Source organism: Phragmites australis, chromosome 2 (assembly GCF_958298935.1).
Source record: "Phragmites australis chromosome 2, lpPhrAust1.1, whole genome shotgun sequence".
NCBI lineage: Eukaryota > Viridiplantae > Streptophyta > Magnoliopsida > Poales > Poaceae > Phragmites > Phragmites australis.
Genome location: NC_084922.1, coordinates 34,428,617 through 34,448,874, shown reverse-complemented (window position 1 = coordinate 34,448,874; position 20,258 = coordinate 34,428,617). Strand labels below are relative to the sequence as shown.

Here is a 20,258-nt window from a genome sequence, read left to right as displayed (position 1 = left end):
GCCAGGTGGCACAGTCGTCTTGGTCATCCCTCTCCGTCAATTGCTAAGCAAATAGTCAATAAATATCATCTTCCTTGTTTAGATTTTACAAGTGAGTCAGTTTGTAATGCTTGCCAACAAGCAAAGAGTCATCAATTACCTTTTCCTGTGTCCACTAGTATTTCTAAACATCCCTTAGAACTTATATTTTCTGATGTGTGGGGTCCTGCTCCAGAATCTGTAGGGAGAAAGAAATACTATGTGAGTTTCATTGATGATTTTAGTAAGTTTACTTGGATTTATCTCTTGCAATATAAGTCCCAAGTCTTTGAGAAATTCCAAGAATTCCAAGCCATGGTTGAAAGGCTATTTGATAGGAAAATTCTAGCCATGCAAACTGACTGGGGAGGAGAATATCAGTCCTTGAATTCCTTTTTTTCTAAAATTGGCATTGTTCATCATGTTTCCTGTCCTCACACTCATCAACAGAATGGGTCTGCTGAAAGGAAACATCGTCACATAGTGGAAGTGGGACTTTCGCTTTTATCTCATGCTTCAATGCCCTTAAAATTTTGGGATGAAGCCTTTCAGGCAGCCACTTATTTGATTAATAGAGTTCCTAGCAGAGTTATTCAGAACAATACTCCTTTAGAGAAATTGTTTCAACAAAAACCCGATTATGCTTCCTTGAGAACCTTTGGGTGTGCTTGTTGGCCCAATTTGCGCCCTTACAACAATCACAAACTTCAATTTCGTTCCAAGAGGTGTGTTTTCCTTGGTTTTAGCAACATGCACAAAGGGTTCAAATGTCTTGAAATATCCACAGGTCGCGTTTACATCTCAAGAGATGTTGTCTTTGATGAGAATGTTTTTCCCTTTTCGGAACTACATGCCAATGCAGGAGCTAGGCTTCAAGCTGAAATTTTGCTTTTACCTAGTGGGGATGAACCAGTATTTAATCATGTGACTAATCCATACTCTAATTTGTCTAATCACTCTACCGAGTTGAATTCAGATGGTGCATCAGGTTCAAGCACAGAAGATCCAGATGATGCTTCTCAGCCTGCCATGGGATCGGCTCCGGGATCCACTCCACTGCATGTTCAGGCAAAAATGCGTGCAGTGCAGCGGCAAGCCAACCAGCCCGCGGGAGCCACGCGTCCCTCCACTTCTGCGTGTCCACTCATTCAGGAGACAGGGGGACAAACCGAGGACAGAGCAGCAGTACAACAGCAGCAGTCAAACAGAGCAGCAGTACAGCAGCAGCAGTCATCGTCAGCAGCAGTACAGCAGTCACCGTCAGAAGCAGTACAGCAACAGTTGTCTCCTGATTTGACTAGTACTACTGATTTATCTGATGATGCAGGCGCAGTTGAATACCAGGTGACGATTGAACCAACAAATGGTGATGTGCGTGACAGACCCCGGACTAGGCTGCAGAGTGGCATACGCAAGGAAAAGGTATACACTGACGGTACCATAAAATACTCCTATTTTACTGTTTTTGGTGAACCAAGTAGTGATCTAGAGGCTTTGAGAGATAAAAATTGGAAATTAGCAATGGATGCTGAATATGATGCTCTAGTCAAGAACAAAACTTGGCACCTAGTTCCACCTCAGAGAGGGAAAAATGTCATTGGTTGTAAATGGGTTTATAAAATTAAAAGAAAAGCAGATGGTACACTAGACAGATATAAAGCTCGTTTAGTTGCAAAAGGTTTTAAGCAAAGATATGGAATAGATTATGAAGATACTTTTAGTCCAGTTGTCAAGGTTGTTACAATCAGAATAATTCTGTCTTTAGCTGTGTCTAAAGGATGGAGCCTCAGGCAGTTAGATGTGCAAAATGCCTTTCTACATGGATACTTAGAAGAGGAAGTATATATGCAACAACCCCCTGGTTTTGAGGATGCAACTAAACCAAATTATGTATGCAAACTTGATAGAGCTCTATACGGATTAAAACAAGCCCCACGAGCTTGGTTTGCAATGTTAAGTCAAAAATTGCTTGAACTTGGTTTCATTGCATCCAAGGCTGATACTTCACTCTTCTTCTTTAATAAAGGAGATATAACTATGTATGTGTTGGTCTATGTTGATGATATAATTGTAGCTAGCTCTTCAGAGAGGGCAACTGTGGCATTACTCCAAGACTTGAAGCAAGATTTTGCTCTTAAGGATCTTGGTGAGTTGCATTATTTTCTTGGCATAGAGGTGAGTAAGGTTCACAATGGTATAGTCTTGACGCAAGACAAGTATGCTACTGATCTGTTAAAAAGAGTGAATATGTCAAACTGCAAGCCAGTTTCTACACCTCTATCAGTGAATGAAAAACTCTCTCTTCATGAAGGGTCATTGTTGGGTCCTGAAGATGCAACTCAGTATAGAAGCATAGTAGGTGCTTTACAATACTTGACCTTGACTAGACCAGATATTGCTTTCTCTGTTAATAAAGTCTGCCAGTTTCTCCATTCTCCTACTACACAACATTGGGCTGCTGTTAAAAGAATTTTGAGATATATTAGACAGTGTACTAAGATGGGGCTCAAAATACATAAGTCAAATTCAAATCTTGTTAGTGGGTTTTCTGATGCGGACTGGGCTGGTAGCTTAGATGACAGGAGATCTACAGGTGGTTTTGCAGTCTTCCTGGGATCAAATCTGGTGTCATGGAGTGCTAGGAAACAAGCCACTGTGTCAAGGTCTAGTACGGAGTCTGAATATAAGGCCATAGCCAATGCAACAACAGAAATTATGTGGGTACAAACTTTACTTGCTGAACTTGGAGTAAAGTGTCCTCAAGCTGCAAAAATTTGGTGTGATAATTTAGGAGCCAAGTATCTGTCAGCTAATCCAGTGTTTCATGCCAGGACAAAGCATATCGAAGTTGACTATCACTTTGTTAGAGAAAGGGTAAGTCGTAAACTTCTAGAAATTGATTTTGTCTCCTCTGGTGATCAAGTTGCAGATGGTTTTACAAAACCGCTATCTGTAAGATTGTTGGAAAATTTCAAAGGCAATCTTAACCTAGTCCGGTTATGATTGAGAGAAGGTGTTGAAGATATATGCTCGACAGGCCTTGAGCCGGATACATGAGATAATGATCGCATACTTCTAGAGATAGAAATAGTTTGTTTTAGAGTTTGTTATCGCCTGTAATCTCGCCCGATGTGGCGTTATCCTTGTAAGCTACGGCCAGGGCTCTTCTGGTCATCTATATTAACACGAAGGCAACACACGGGAAATGTGCGGTTGTTTCTCTCCACAAAATCTTACAGTCTGAACCCCAAATTTCTAACCCTAACTGTAAAAGTTTATTGGAGTTCACCGAAGCTGTAGAAGAAGAGCTCATCGGAGCTAGCTGAAGAGGGAGAAAGTGGGGTGGAGAGGTAGCATACAGAAATCGAGTGAGAATTCACCCGGGCCGGTTATAGCAATCCCAATTCACTAGGACAGAACGTAGAAGATGCGGGGAAGCAAACACTTCGGCCACACCACCCTCTTTGCTGGCTCGATTGGTGGTTAATGAAGTTGGGCCGGCCTTGTGCGAGGCAACGAAAAGGCCCACATAGAACACAGCCCAGACAAATCCTAACTCCTCCCCAAGGCAAGGCTACGACACCGACGACAGCGCGAGGCGGAGGCAAAGCTCAGACCCGGCGGCGCGGCAGGTGTCGCTGGACCCGGCCAGGGTGCGCCAGCGAAGCGAGGGGGCGCGGCCAGGTTACTCTTAAGCCACTATCCCCTGTCATCCACCCCGTGCTTCGCTACGATCTGATTAGGAGATCTCGCGTTCAGGTGGTTCTGGATGTTTTTTTATGCGAGACGCATTTCACGATTGCTTGGCGGAGTTATGCTCAGGGTCTGTTTGGTTGTGCTGTGGTGAATGTGTGGGTTAGGATGTAGCTGGTGCCGTGAGGTTAATTTGTTCTGTTTAAATGAATCACAGTTTGTGTGCTAAACGGTGAACGTTGCATCCCAGCCTTACTTCTATATCATTTATGGTAAATGCTTGTCCCGGGTGTTCTAAATTCCAGCAATCAAATTGAGTTCTTTTTTTAGTCCTGGTAGTTGTGTTGATCGAACAGCATGCTCTCAGTGGAAGCAGAGGTGAGCCCCTTTCTTCTAAAAAGAGGATTCTAAATCTTTCTTTCTGTGATGGATACTCCGGCCCTTCTAGTTTGTCGCGATTTGTTTGCCGCGCGGTGGAATACCAATGCCAGCTTCTTTTCCAAAACTTTTGTGGATTCACGTCAAGTCCACCCCTGTGTCGGTTGTTTCTCAGCTTGAACTAGCTGCTCATCCTGTGAAGGCAACAAATAAGTTAATGATGGAGGATTAGTATGATTGACGACACATTATTCTTGCATCTTGGTCCAACGATTAGCTATTGTTTCTTTTTTTTCGATTAACGGTTGATTAGCTATTGATATTTAAGAGTGTTGACCATGAAGTATCACTTTTACCATGGACAATCATGAAGAAACATATGTTAATGTATATCATTTTGTGCACTTGCTTATTATTAGTACAGAGAATTAAAAAATGTTCATCTGTGAAAATATTCCCTATCCTTCTGTTTGACATACTAGCGGGCCCCTTTCCATTGCTTTAAATAAAAATAGCAGCGCCACTGACCTGGGAATGCCGGTGGCGTCACAAGGAGTATTATGATAACAACCAACCCAGATGTTCTAAATCGGAATCCAAATGGCATTAGCATGCTTAATGTGGCAAGCTTGATAATGTTTAAGAATTGACTTCAAATTTTCTCTTCTAACTGCTGATGTTTTTATGCTCATTTCATTTGCAGACAAATGATTAGTTGATCCCATTTCAAGATAGTGTTGAAGACCTATATTGCAGTCATGAAGTCGTCAGGCAAGCAAGAGACGCAGCCGAAGCCGCGTCTCATTGTCCGCCTTGGCATATTCCTTGCATCTCACCACATTCTCTTCAGGTTCGCCCTCATTTCTTCCTCTTGTTGTAGTCTTATTCTTTCTTTTCTCGTTCCCCTAACTCATTCTTCGCCAATTGGGGTCAGTGTTATATGCTGTTCTGCAGGCATTATTGCACTCCTCCTCCTCCCTTCACTTGCCAAAAACACATACATATCGGAGAACGCTCTTATACCTGGTAATTGACCCCCTGTTTTCTTTACTGCAACCCTATCAATGCATATATGCTCGATGTTGTTTGTCACTGTGAAGGGTGTGCCTGTCTAGGGGCCTTACACCCTGATTTTCAGATTACGCATTGTAGATATTATAAAACAATGTGCATCTTAGTGCTCTCAGTATGCTTTGTCGAATACTTTGCCTGAAGCAACATACTAATATTGCTAAATATCCTGGTGATCTTTGGCTGTTCAACGCAGCTTTGGGCCTCATTGGATTTGTCATGTTCTAATGAATACCTTCGGAAATTAAATGGTTAAGTACGATATATGATAATGTGTTTTGATGTTTGATTTCGAATATTAAAGGCAACCTATTCATATCCACTATGGTTGTGAGAAACTTACGCATTGTACTGAGCTAGTATAACAGACTAGCAGTGGTTTTATAACCATTCAATATTTTTCATCTATAAATCTCTTTTGGGTCTTTTGTACCTACATCATCTTATCTAAAAATAAAGCCTTTCGTATTTAGGCTCTGCCAATCCATTATTTTCTATGGAAGATGTCATCGAAGCAAACAGATTTATGAAAGGGATCGAAGCTGCATCTGGGGACTCAAGAGGTGGAATGTATGTTACTCTCCATAGAATTATCTTGTTTCATATGCAACTTCCTTCACAGCTAGTGGACTTTAACATGCATCTGCATCAATGTTTGTATGTATACGTCATATAGTTCAATTGTTCTATGATGTTCAATATTTCAAGCCTGCTGACTGCTGTTGAGGGGCTTGCTATGATGAAATACATGCTTTACTGCATTTTAATTATACGAATAAGCATACGTAGAGTCCATTTAACTCAAGATATAGCGTTCAGTTTTTTCACAGCCAAATATCTGGAGTTCATTTTTTTCGTAAGAAACATGACTTTAACGATTTTCTGCATTAAGTTAATTGAACTGAAGTCACATTTAGATATGTAAATGACAGTATGCACATGGAAATATGGAACAGGTGATAATAAGTAAGATTGTGTAAATAGTTTTGACTGATTTTGTTCCCATGCACATTTTTGTGCAATGTCACAGGAATATGGCAAAGTTCATAGCACAGCAAATAGAAGATCTGGGTGCAGAAGTGTGTTACCATAAGTTCCTCCCTCATAGCAAGCTTTTTCATCCTCTGAAGTTCTTCACCTCCATGACAAATAATATAGCAATTCAACCTAATGCCACCTACACCAATTTTGGGATAAACACTATTGGCATTATACGAGCTCCTCGGGGTGATGGAAAAGAAGCAATAGTGCTGGTAACTCCTTATAATTCTCAGAGGGTCAAGTCAAATGAACTATTATCGCTGGCCCTTGGTTTCTCTGTCTTCTCTCTCTTAAGTCGAGCAGCATGGCTGTCCAAGGATATTGTGTGGCTATCCACAGACTCACAGTTTGGAGAGTATGATGCAGTCTCTGCATGGTTAAACCAATATCATAATCCTGTGTTTCTAAGTCACTCAGTAATATTGGATACCAAGATGTATGGTGGAAACCATATCTATGATGGCAATACAGAGAAGGCAGAATTGAAGTCTTTCAAACGTGCTGGAACAATGACTGCTGCTCTCATATTTAAAGTTGGGGAAACCAGGAAATATGGTGACAGAGATAGTGTTACGATGTATGCAGAGGCATCTAACGGACAAATGCCAAATTTGGACATTCTGAATGTGGTACACTACTTAGCTGTTCATAGACAAGGTTTTCGTGTGAACATCTCGGAATTTAGTTCTTTGTTGAGCTCTGCATGGCTTAGGGTTATTGCTGAAATTTTTCACACTCTTGGGAGCGTGTTAAGAAAAATAAATCCTGACTGGAATCTTGATGTTGCGGTCTCTGATTATGTGGAGGGGACTGCAAACCTTGCAAGCTCTATGTACAACCAGGTAACTGAAATTAGTCATTCCCATTTCACTTTAAACTACACTACCTTTGTAACTGAAATTATTCATTTCCATTTCACCTTACAACCAGGTAACTGAAATTAATCATTCCCATTTTCACCTTATCGGGGATTGTCTCATGCAGGCTCTTGGAGTGCCCACAGGATCTCATGGCGCTTTCCGCGATTATCAAGTTGATGCAGTTTCTTTAGAATTTTCACCAACATTTCATGTCAGAAATGAGAATGCTAAATCATCGTTTCTTCTAAGGGGCGGAAGGTATGTTCGGATTGTGTTTAAATTTTGTTGTTTGAGGCTTCATCGTTGTTAGAGCATAAGATGTGTGTGATTGCTGACCTGTGATGAATAGTTAACTAGAGGACCATGCATAAGGTCATTGAATGTGTTTGGTAGTCAGATACAACATAACAAAACTCACTGTGAAGGTTGTACCACTCTAGGTTGTTCCATTCTTGTTATGTATTGTTCTTCTTTGATAACCAAAGCTATAGCTTTGTCATGCATTGAGGCAAGCAACTGTTTGCATAAGTTTGTTTTGGATGTGCATACAACTTCTGAAGTTGTATAATCTCATGGAACAAATAACAGATCAGTAAATAGTTTTGTATCCACCGTGGCCTTGCAGGTTCTTGTAGAAAATTACATGTTAGAACCACATAATAGGCAAAAATTTACTTGATTTGGCTGTTATATGCACCTCTGGACCATTTCATAGCTGCAAGATTTACTAATAAGGCATTCACCCGTCGAGGAGGCCACCCACCAAGCTTAAACTCGGGTGCTCGCAGCGGGTACCTCCGTGAGAAATATGGTTTCAGTGTGATCCTGGCCTACCCGGGTTTGGTACCCCCTACCTGTTGTCAAGAAAATTTTTTTTACTAATATGGCAAATTTTGCTACAGGACCCAGTGCGATCTTCACCAAAAGACTCACAAGATTTACTTGAAATGGTGTCCACTAGAAAAGATTAAAAAAATGGTGTCTTCCGGCAAAGACCACACTTGAAAGGTGTCATGTAGCAAAATTTGCCTACTAATAATTTTAGCATATTGCGATCTTATCGATGACAGTGTGTGTGTGTGAAGCATATTTAGTACTTTCGAGAATATGTACTCTCACGTACGTATCTTATAATATAGGAAGTATCTCATATGATAAATGGTATGTACATGGAGCATGTGAATATATAAGATAATCCAAGTGGTATGTATACTTTTTAGGTGGTTCGCACATATTTTTTTAAGTATATTACATTTTATATATAAATATAAAGGTATTATCAAAATCTATTAAAATTGATTCTTTTCAAATTTTTTATGTAGTTCACATTTTAGAGTATCTTAGAATGAGTATATAAGTATATTCATAGTGATAAAGGACTATATCTAGTTTATTTATATGGTACATCATAGGAGGAAATATGTACTCCCGAGAGTACATACTAGTTTTCGCCGGGAGGAGTGTGTGTGTATAGTATACGGCGAGTCTATTTTGCGCCTAGGCGTAATTGCCGTCATCTTTGCACCACCCCCAAGTAATAGTCACGACGGCACAGATAGTTGAGTTACAATCACATGATAAAAAATATATAATTATGACTAGATTAGGTACCCAGTTACGATCCTAAAAGCAATATAATTGTAATTCAAAAGATAAGTCAATTACTAGAAATGTATATGATCGTAACTCGGTATCTTCTCTAGTCGTAATATATATATATATTGTATTGCTATTCTGTGTCTATGCGTAGCGTATGTGCAGCATGCGCCACAGAATAGCAACTCACGAGTTGCAACTCGCCGTATAATGTATTGTAACTGCCCATAGAGTGACTGCAACTACAGATAGAGCGGTTACAACTATTAGGTGCAACCATAGACAGTGCGGTTACAACTATATGCATGTTGTAACTAGATTGTCTACCATGTTGTAAGTATAGTGTTCACCATATTGTAACTGTTTTTAGTTGCATGATGCAATTAATTTGATTTTATTTTTTCATGTTGCAACTGTACTGTTTGACCATGTTGCAACTGTAGTGTTCAGCATGTTGTAACTAAAGAGTTCACCATGTTATAACTAAAGTGCCTACCACCACCAGAGAACACTGCAGTTCACCATATTGTAACTGCAATGTTCACCATGTTGTAACTATATGGACGTAACTCCTTTATGATTCTAAAACTTCATCAAAATATAGTCTTGATGGATCTTATTTGTTAAGCACATTTTTTTCCAACAATATGCATCAAACGGATTGAGAATCGGATCTGTAGTTCTAGAGATATTGCATTTTAACGATTCGAATCAACAAAAGATTTTCCGCATGCAACGCTCTGGCGGGTGGATGATGGGTGATGTGGCACAAGCTGGTTGGCTGGCTCATGTTGTTTGGTGCATGTTGCAGGCTGAGTTGTAACTCAGAGTTGTAACTGGTCTATGTAACAAGTTGTAACTCGCAATTCTTCGGATTGTAACTGACGGTTGCGAGATGTGCGCAACGCCAATGGTAGCTGCGCATAGGTGCAGAATAGCCTCGCCGTGTGTGTATGTAGAGAGAGAGAGAGTATTAACATGGACTGTTAAAATATAGGAACACTAGAATGAATTGATCTTGCCTGCATTTTTTGAATAACTAAATCAATTAGGGATGCAAGTGGGTACCCAATGGGTAGTTCTGAGTCATAACTTAGTTTATTTTTTTCTTACCTTAATTGGGTGAGAGTGAATCTTTAGTTCTTTTTTTTAAAAAAATTTGGGTCGACCCAATGACCTAGAAAATGTAAAACTTGCATCCCTAAAATCAATCCAATGGAAATATGTGTATGGATGGAGGCATTAATGCAAGGTTGGACTGAACTGAGCAAAGGAGCATGATCTTTAAATCTTAGATTGCCACTGGCCAACAATCTTAGCATGCTAACAAGCCTACTTTCATTTTTCTTCAAAAGCTGCCTGCTCTACATTTTATAGGACATTCAGTTTATGTTGATCTCTCCAGAAGTCTTTTTAACGTGTTTGAGAATGCTTTTGATTCAGGTTAATTGAAGGAGTGGTGCGTTCTGTGAATAACCTGCTTGAGAAGTTCCATCAGTCCTTTTTCCTGTACTTCCTTACAGCTCCAAGCAAGTTCATTTCAGTTGGTGTCTATATGATTCCGTTTGCACTGCTTGTGGCACCCCTCCCAATAGTTGCTGCTGCTCTTGCTGGTGGCAGTAAAAGCATGGAAAAAACGGCAGATAAGTCGATAGACGACAGTAAAGCAAATGGTAGCGCTGATATTCTGCAAAGCGAGGGTGGATCATGGAAATGGCTTCAAGCTGCAAAAGTATTGCTTGTTATCCAACTTTGGGCAGTTCTTGTTTCACTACTTCCATATTACATCACTCAAATTCCCAATGCCACACCAGTACAAAGTGCAATGATTTGGGCTGTGCTCTCCATTGTTATACTGATCGCGCTGTATGTTATGTCCGGGTCACCATACTCAGCTGGTGTTGAATGGAAACTTCTGAAAGCTACAATGATCACTTCCGTCTCCATTGGGCTGGGGCTTATGTCAATCATAAATTTCGCTACCGCTCAGCTTGGGGCTCTGATATTGATCCCAATGTGTTTGTTTTCTCGGCCTCTGAGGGCACATTCTGGGATGAATTTCCTTCATCAGGCAGTACTGTTGGCTTCAAACATATCCCTTGCCGTATTAGGTTTTCCTCCAGCTGCATTGCTGATTTTGAAAGGGCTATCCAAGGGGTCGTGGACAGTAGACATTGGAGATTTCTGGGTGTGGATGGAGTTCCTGTGGGAATGGAGTAGCGCCACGTATCTGTACCTGTTTCTTGTCCATCTTCCCTGCTGGCTTCTATGCATCCATGTGTTGCTGCACCCGTGCCGCCAAGTGGAATCAAAGATGAAGCAGGAATAGCCTGTTTGCTCCTTTGAGAGTCTGTAGAACAGTGAAAAGGTTTTTATGTATTTAAGTGTTGCTGGCTTACTATGGGTTTTTTAGAGGTTTTGTAACTTTCTGAGGTGAAAAGCATCTGTAACAAGGAAAAACTTATGACATGTATGGGTGGATAATGACCCGACTCTTGGTTCAGCTCGTTATGCTACCGAGTTGGCTTGGCTTAGCTTATTTTAGAACCGAGCTAGCTTGTTAGGCTCGCGAGCCAGATATAGTTGTTGGCGTCATAGCTGTCCTTGACGGTCACCAACATAGCTTTGCTTGACACAGTGACCTGCGTCATAGCTGTCCTTGACGGTCACCAACATAGCTCTGCTTGACACAGTGACCTGCAGGGGCTCTTGGTGAGCCAGACTTAGATGTGTTGTGCTGCAATATTGTGTATTGCACTAACATTATTTGTAAGCTCATCCATTTTTATTAGTTTTTTAATCTGCTTCTGAATGTACATGATGTCGTTTAGAGAGGGTAAATAGTCGTTTTCTGAAATTTAAAACTTCACAACGGATTATAGAGTCTGGATACTTCAGGTTAATCCGGAGACTACAGGTTGTACAAGATCCAGATACTTCGGATGAACCTGGATAGTTCGAAAATAATAGGATATCGAAGACTATGAATTTTTAGGTAAATCTAGTTGAGTATGAGTTACCATATATTTCAATTGATGTATGAGCTTTTTAATAATCAGTTGTGGTCATAAATTTACAAACAAGTAGATTGGGGCAAACCATCTAAAAGATCAACTAGAACAAGAAAGTGAAGAAGACAAGTATTTATTTCTTGAAGTTCGGATCCTATATCTCCGTTGAGGTGCTCACAAAGATCCGGGCCTCTCTCAATCCTTATCCTCACCGAGTGACCACAAAGATCGAGCTTGGGGCTTACTCAACCTTTCTCTTTCCTTGCGGAGGTGAGGATGATCTTATAACTCCTCAGGACACTCCACAAGCTTGGATACTCTCTAGGTGACGTCTAACCGTCTAGGGGCTCGGAGTCCAAGAGTAACGAATGTGAGTCGACGGCTTAACGATGAACTCAAGTGTTCAAAAGATGGATTTAAGCTCACTAGCACTCAATCTCACTTTGCAACCCAAACTCTCAAATTCTTACTAGAGTTAATGCACTAGAGGAGTAGGTAGGCTCTAAAGAGGCTATGAAGTCTTTTTGTCGAGTTGGTTCAGCAGCACTGGATGAAAGGGGGGAAGGGAGCATTTAAACCCAGCCCCCGAAAACTAGTCGTTGCAGTTCTTTTTGTATTGACTCGGAGTATCTGGGTTAGCCTTCAAAAGCGCCACAGAGACCTCTGTCCGGAGCCCTATCCGGAGGGTCCAGACCTTCCCATAACCCGAAGTATCCAGGTCAACCTGGAGACTCCGGGTTGGGCACTCAAGCCCAACCAGAGAGCTTGACTTGGAGTCTAATCCAGAGACTTCGGGCCACTAACCAGAATCCGAACTATCCGAGCCAACCCGAAGACTTCAGAGTCAGTACTTAGGTTATACCCGAGCACCCCTGGCCGGAGCCTTACCTGGAGGTTTCGATAACCCGGAGACTCCGGGTCAGCCCTCACACTCCAGGTGCAAACAAACACTAAGACATTCTCGATATTCATGGGGTGATTGTGTCTCTCATATTTGGTCTAAAAGAGTCATTTGAGCACCGAGACCTCTTCAAGTTAACATAAACGCATACCTCTTGATAGTACGGCATTCCTAAACTCAAGTTTGAGAATAAAAATAATTTAAACCTAATGAGTAACTCCATGTCACTTCTCTTTTCTTTTTGAGGGATGCCAACATCATTTTAACTTCTCCAATGAGACTAAAACATGTTCATAGCTTTAATAAATATATTAGTCCCTTAATCGTTTGTCATCAATTATCCAAAACCCACATAAGGGACCTAGATATACTTTCAATCTCTCTCTTTTTGGTAATTGATGACAACACGATTAAAGCTTACAAAGGATAATTGAATTAAAGATTTTTGAATTCTAAGATATACGTGAGCTCCCCTTAAATGTGTGCATTGATTAGAATTTGAATTTTGAGATCAAATACGCATATTTAATGAATCTTGCAAGAGCTCCCTCCTATATATTAGCATCCTTGATGTGCTATAAGTGTGAGTGAATATGACAAAACACGATGTGCATGACATGATATATCACATAAAGAAAGAGAGAAACAAACATTGTATCATAAAATATCATAAGCATCATACTAACATAAATAAAGTCTTACAAATTTAAAGTTTAACGACAAGTACACACATAATTTATCACACATTATTACAAAAGTTTTACATGTCCAACGGAACTAATGAAGATTAAGAGTTTGGAACTGGAGACAGAACATGCTCAGAACCCGGACACTCTAGGTTGGAGCAAAACAGACGGCTGGGCTAACTCAAGGATTTTTCTCCCCGTTTGGCATCAAGCACAAAAGGAAAGAGAAACAAAGACGAAGATCTACTCATTGCCTTCTTCATAGTCCCCATCTCCATCTCTATTGCCGCTACCATCATCATCTTCAGGAGAGCTTTCCTTGTCGCCTTCCAAGTCTTCTTCAGTCTCTTCTGCTTCTCCTTGAGCATGTGAAGTTTCAACACCTCCTGCAACAGCCTAGGCCTCATCATACTAAGCCCACGGGTTTTCAAAGGCTTCGAGCTCGCTTACTTCTTCTTCGGAGGTGATCAGAGAGCAAGGAGGCTCAATCCTCAAATTAGCATAAATAACATTTTGCCTCTCCTCAATATTCCTCAACCTCATATTAGTTTTGTCTTTGTGCTCCTTTATCTTTACTGTATTATGAGTGCAGACATTGAATATTTCCTTGAGTGCATTCTTGATAAAAGATAGAGAGTCACGTGAGAAAGATGTCCGTCTTGGTGCCGCCCTTTGTGCTTCACTAGGAGCTGACCTTGGAGGGGCCAAAGGAGGCGACGGTGGAATGGATGAAGTTGACTTGGAGCTCACTAACCTCATCCTAGGGCTCATGCTTCACTTCCTTGAATAAGTATTTCTTTGTGTCAATCATATACATGATGTATGGCACATAGACATAACTCTTGCTAGGTGTGTAGGATGTAATGTGGATTTCCTCCCAAAGAAAGTTCACAACACTAAATGGATCACCTTTATTGGACATCCTAGCAAGTAAATTTCTTGATATACCTTGAACCATAGAGGCATCGCCACTTTTAGGACTTAAAGTGAGACGGAACAAGGAATTGAGACACTTGTAAAAAGGTCGCATGCCTTTGGTTGAGCTATATGTCACTTCACCATGATTTTCATACATAAAATCCATATCTTCGGCAGAAAGTTGTTCTTCAACATGAATCTTTGTCTTGCTTGAGTCACGAACATCAAATCCAAACAAGCGAGCAAAAGTCTGATATGAGATCTTATATTGCTCTTCTTCGATCATCCAAAACATGGTTTGGTTTTCCTCATGATCATAGTAAAGAGTGGCATAGAATTACGATATGACTTTAATACTTCAATCACACTTTAGACTCATGATGTTTTTTACCCTCTTGTCCTTATAAGCTGAAATTACTTTATTAAAAGTAGGATCATCCTTATTTTCCATGTAATCCCAATCTATACAATGCATTTGGGTGACCGGCTTCTTCTTTCTGAGGATCACCGTCTCATAAAAATCAGCTTGGAAATCATTCCAAAAACGATGATCTCACACATTCTTCTCATGTATGAAAGGATTTCCATACCTATCTCTCTTGCACTTGCCTGATTTCTTCATTTAATCAACTACCGCTCTAGGCATCTAGTTTGATGTATGTGTCCTGTAGGGCCTATGAAGCTTTAAAGGGGCTAAAACATGATTTTCCTCTTGTTCCACTTCAATGTCATCTTTCCTTTGAGCTCTTGAACCGGAGGCCACAACCTTTCCTTTTCCTCTCCATCTCATTGCTTGCATCTTTGTTCTGCCACGAGGCACATCTGTGGTTAGTGCTGGCTCATCAATGTGAATACCTCCTAATGAGACCAACACCTTCTGAACAGCCTTGTGAACGCGAACATGTCCACCACAATTGCCACTACCGTTGCTACAGCCACTGCCCTCAGTTTGTTGCGGAGAAGCATCACTTTGTGCAAGCGGATCATGCCTGGCTTTTGTTCTCTATGAAATGCATGACCAACAAAGCGATCTCCCCCCATCTCAAGAAGTCCTAAGATACACATGAAAGATATGCTTGAGATACGAGAAGATTTGCTCAAGAATTTGATTTAGGAACAGAAACTAGATAGACAACTTCTGGACAACCTGGAATATCTGGGTCAACCTAGAGACTCCGGGTTGCCCAACCTCGGGGCAAAAACTTAGGGTATGAAGGATGTTTATAATGCATTTGCAAGCCCTTAAGATATGTGAATCTAGGAAGGAAATAGAGCATCTTTATGAAAGGGATTTGACTCTAAGGCATGCCATTGAGAGATCAGGTGGATCAAACTTGAGATGTACCTTTAGGTTAAATGAGATGCTCGAAGATGATCCGGAGGATAAGCCGGAGAATTCGACCACCGAAGGAAGTCTCTAGGTGAAGAACTTGGGAATCCCACGGTTGAAGCTTGAGATCGCCGAAGGGGAGGATCACCACGGTGGAAGGAAGAAAGAGGAGTTGGAAAGATGGAATGAAGAGGTATCCTCTTAGATGGAGGTTTATACTGGATAATCCGGAGACTCCGGGTGGATCCGAAGACTTCGTGTTGGCTTAAATGAGAATCTCTTCCGAAGGGGAACCCGGACACTCCAGGTTGAGTGATAGAATTCGGAGTATCCGAGTGGACTCTCCAGAGGTTGAGGGCCTCCAGAATTCGGATGTTCCAGGCTAGGCTAGACTCTCCAGGTTCTGGAGAAAGGCTAAAATAGATTTTGGAGGTGAGATTCAACGAGGATCTTTGGAAGATGGATTATTGGACATATAAGATATTTTTACCACTTGTGATCAGTCAACAAATAATAATACATAGCTATGATCACAAGTAGCAAATTATGATCATAATATCAAATAATCAAATATTTTCAAAAATATCACTCAAAAGATTTTTTTTGCTAACCTCTAGCTATCAAAGCTACAAAGCTAAAACAATCAGTTGCATGCAGTATATCAAGCCACGTTGCCAGAATCTAGGATGTTTAGCTCACTTCTCAACTCGCAATACCTTCGCTCGTCTAGTGGCTTGGTGAGAATATCGGCTAGTTATTTTTTGGTTCCCACATGACGAATATCGATATCCTTTCTGGTGGAGTGGTATCTCAAGAAATGGTGACAGATGTCTATATGTTTGGTTCTTGAGTGTTGTATGGGATTGTTAGCTATTTTGATGGCACTCTCATTGTCACACAAAAATGGAACTTTGGTCATGTTGTAGCTATAGTCTCTCAAGATTTGCCTCATCCAAAGTAGTTGTGCGCAACAAGCATCCACAGCAATATACTCAGCTTCGGCGGTGGATAGGGCTACGGAATTTTATTTCTTTGAGGACCAAGACACCAAGGACCTACCTAAGAATTGGCAAGTCCCAGACGTACTCTGCCTATCCACTTTGCATCCGGCATAATCGGAATCCGAATAGCCAATAAATTCAAAGGATGAACATTTAGGATACCATAAGCCAAGGTATGAAGTATGAACTAAATATCTAAGAAATATCTTAACGGCCACTAAATGTTACTCTTTTGGAGCGGCTAAATCTTACACGTATGCACACACTAAGCATAATATCGGGTCTAGATGTACAAAGGTAAAGCAAAAAATCAATCATGGAGCGATATACCTTTTGATCCACGGCCTTGTCATCTTCATTTAGATCGAGATGTCTATTAGCTTGCATTAGGGTCTTGATTAGCTTGGTATTCTCCATGTCAAAATTCTTGAGCATGTCTTTCATATACTTAGTTTGATATATGAACGTTCCTTCTTTGAGTTGCTTGATTTGAAATCATATAAAGAACTTTAATTCTCCCATCATTGACATTTTAAATCTCTTTGTTATGATTCTATTAAACTCTTCACAAAATATTTTATTTGTAGAACCAAATATAATGCCATCGACATATATTTGGTAAACAAATAAATCATTATCAACATTTTTGTTAAAAGAGTAGAACTGACTTTGCCTATTTCAAAACCTTTCTTGATAAGAAAATCCCTAAGGTATTCATACCATGCTCTAGGTACTTGCTTAAGCTCATAGAGCGTCTTATGGAGTTTGTATACATAGTTGGGAAAATTGGGATCTTCAAATTCAGGTGGTTACTCCACAAATACCAATTTAGAGATTGGTCCATTGAGAAAAGCGCTCTTCACGTTCATTTGATACAATTTGAAATCATGATGAGTAGCATAGGCTAGTAATATATGAATTAATTCAAACCTAGCTATGGGAGCATAAGTCTTACCAAAATCTAAACCTTCTATTTGAGTGAAGTCTTGATCAACCAACCTTGTCTTGTTTCTCGTAACGATCCCGTTCTCATCTTGTTTGTTCCAGAAGACCCATTTGGTACCAATCACGTTTTGATTTGGTCTCTCTACCAACGACCAAACTTTATTTCTCTTGAAGTTGTTGAGTTCTTCTTAAATGACCGTCACCTAATCCGGATCACCAAGTGCATCTTCCACCTTCAATGGTTCCAAGGAGGAAATAAAAGAGTAATGTTTACAAAAATTTATAATTCTAGAGCAAGTGGTTACCCCCTTTTGTATATCATTAAGGATATTATCAACTGGGTGATCTCTTTGGATACTTTGATGAACTCTTGCATGTGACACTTGGGATTGGAGTTAAATGTCATCCACTTCATCGTCATCAAGCAATTTGTTGGAGTCATCAAGAGCTTGGTCTTAATCTTGACTTATATGGGTGGCTTCACTTGAGTTGATAAAGATGGATGAACTTGATCATTATTGGACACTTGTTTCTCTTGGTACTCTTGAGTATTGATTTCACCTATTGTCATCTTCTTGATTGTCTCACTTGAAATTTCTTCATCACCTAAAATATTATGATCAACTTGTTTCACTTGAAAGCCGTTAGATTCATCAAATATCACGTCACGCGCGATTTCAACATAACCGGTGGTTTTATTGAAAGCACGGTAGGCATAGGCATTTGATCCATAACCAAGTAAGAAACATTCATCTACTTTAGGAGCAAATTTATAACTTTTTACCTTCTTATTTAGAATAAAACATTTGCTACCAAAAACTCTAAAGTACAAAACATTATGCTTGTTACCAGTTAGAAGCTTATAAGCGGTTTCCTTTAAGATCTTGTGTAGATACAATCGGTTGATGGCATAGCATACGGTATTGACAACCTCTGTCCAAAATTGATCTAAAATCTTGTACTCATTAAGCATGGTCCTTACCGACTCTATGAGAGTCCTATTCTTTCTCTTGACAACCCCATTTTGTTGAGGTGAATAGGGTGCCGAGAACTCGTGCTTGATCCCTTTTTCATCAAGAAATTTTTCAACTTGAGTATTCTTGAATTTATTTTCATTGTCGCTTCTCACTCTTTTTATCTTCACATCAAATTTATTTTGAGCTCTTGTAAAAAAATTTTTGAATATGGCTTGTGTTTCACTCTTATCATACAAAAAGAATACCCAAGTGAAACGAGAATAGTCATCAACAATAATCAAACTATATTTGTTACCGCCTATGCTTATGTAGATGATCGGTCCAAATAAATCCAAGTAAAAGAGCTCCAAAGGCCTTGTGGATGTCATCACATTCTTGGCGGGGTGAGGAGCGCCAACTTGCTTGCCCGCTTGACATGCACTACAGATTCTATCTTTCTCAAAAAAAATATTTGTTAGTCTTGATGTGCTCCCCCTTTAAAAGTTTAGATAAATTTCTCATACCAACATGTGTTAGTCGGCGGGGACATAGCCAACCCATGCTAGACTTAGCAATCAAGCAAGTTTTAGGCCTCACTTCATCTATTGAAAAAACTACAAGATAAAGCTTGCCCTTCAACCGACCAGTGAAAGCTATTTAGGAGTCTTCTCTTTTAGAAAATGTTACACCCTCATTAGTAAAAAGGCAATCGTAGCCCATCTCACAAAGTTGTGATATAGACAATAAATTATAACTAAGAGATTTGACTAACAAAATATTTGAGATAGAATGATCATTAGAGATGAAAATTTACCTAAACCAATTACCTCTCATTTCCCATCATCACTAAAAACAATATTATCATGAGATCCTCTATTTTCTTCAAATGATTAGAACATACTCTTTTCTCCAGTCATATGATTTATGCATCCGCTATCAATAACTCAACTTGATCCACTAGAGGAGTATGGCTACAAAAAAAATTAAGCTTTTATTTTAGGTACCAAATTTGCTTGGGTCCTTTCATGTTAGTCACAAACACTTTTATACCCACACACTCCTTTTGACAACTCAAGCCTTTGTGCATGTGCCAACATATAGAGCAACCACTTTACCATGATGGTTTCTCTTCAAAACATAAGATGCATAAAAAGTAGATTGAGGTGTATGACATTTGGGTCGTTTGGCTTGTGTGGTAAGATCATTTTACTTACCTCCCTTAATGAACTTGAGGTACTCCTTACTATTAATCACCACACGCTCACTTGGCTTGCTCATATGCATATCAAATTCAAGCCCTTTCTTTTGCCTATTATCCTTGGCCTTAATGATCTTGTATAGTGCATTCTTAGATTTGTATGTCTTGATGCATCCATACTTAAACAACACATTTAATCTCTCATTTTCCTTTTGTAATGATTGCAAAGATTGAATATTAGTAGCACAAGCATTTATATCAATATTGTAGCAACAGAAACAACCATTACTAGTAGAAGCAATAGAAAGTGAGGTTGTATCATTAGATGTGGGAGTGCTATTCTTGAGGACAGAAAGTTACACTTTAAGAGCTTTATGAGATTCATTCAAATATTTGAAATTCTCTTCAAGTGTGACATTTCTATCCTCAAGACTAGCAATTGAGATATTAGCTAAATCAAGATCTTTGGTCAATTTCTTAATTTTCTCCTTCTCTTTAGCAAGGAGCTCTTCGAGTTTAAGGTTTCTCTCATTTTCAAGGATGAGCAAGTCCTCTTGCTTCTCGAGGATCTCATCTTGACTCTCTATTATTTCTATTAGCTCTTTTATCTTAGATATGAAATTTTTACTAAGACTTTTAAGCATACTTTCACAAC

General features: G+C 39.8%; 1 protein-coding gene across 2 annotated transcripts; it reads left to right on the top strand.

Moving 5' to 3' along the window:
- The first annotated feature begins 3,548 nt into the window (after positions 1 to 3,548).
- LOC133908491 (uncharacterized) lies at positions 3,549 to 11,164 on the top strand. Of its 2 annotated transcripts, none has more exons than XM_062350539.1 (7): positions 3,549 to 3,702; positions 4,793 to 4,939; positions 5,024 to 5,115; positions 5,634 to 5,730; positions 6,191 to 7,043; positions 7,186 to 7,319; positions 10,101 to 11,164. In XM_062350539.1, exons 2-7 carry the CDS (start codon positions 4,848 to 4,850, stop codon positions 10,984 to 10,986), a joined length of 2,154 nt encoding a protein of 717 aa, XP_062206523.1. In that variant the 5' UTR covers positions 3,549 to 3,702; positions 4,793 to 4,847; the 3' UTR covers positions 10,987 to 11,164. The 2 variants fall into 2 exon arrangements, with proteins under 2 accessions (XP_062206523.1, XP_062206524.1); XM_062350540.1 differs by having other exon boundaries at positions 3,552 to 3,777.
- Positions 11,165 to 20,258: the final 9,094 nt, after the last annotated feature.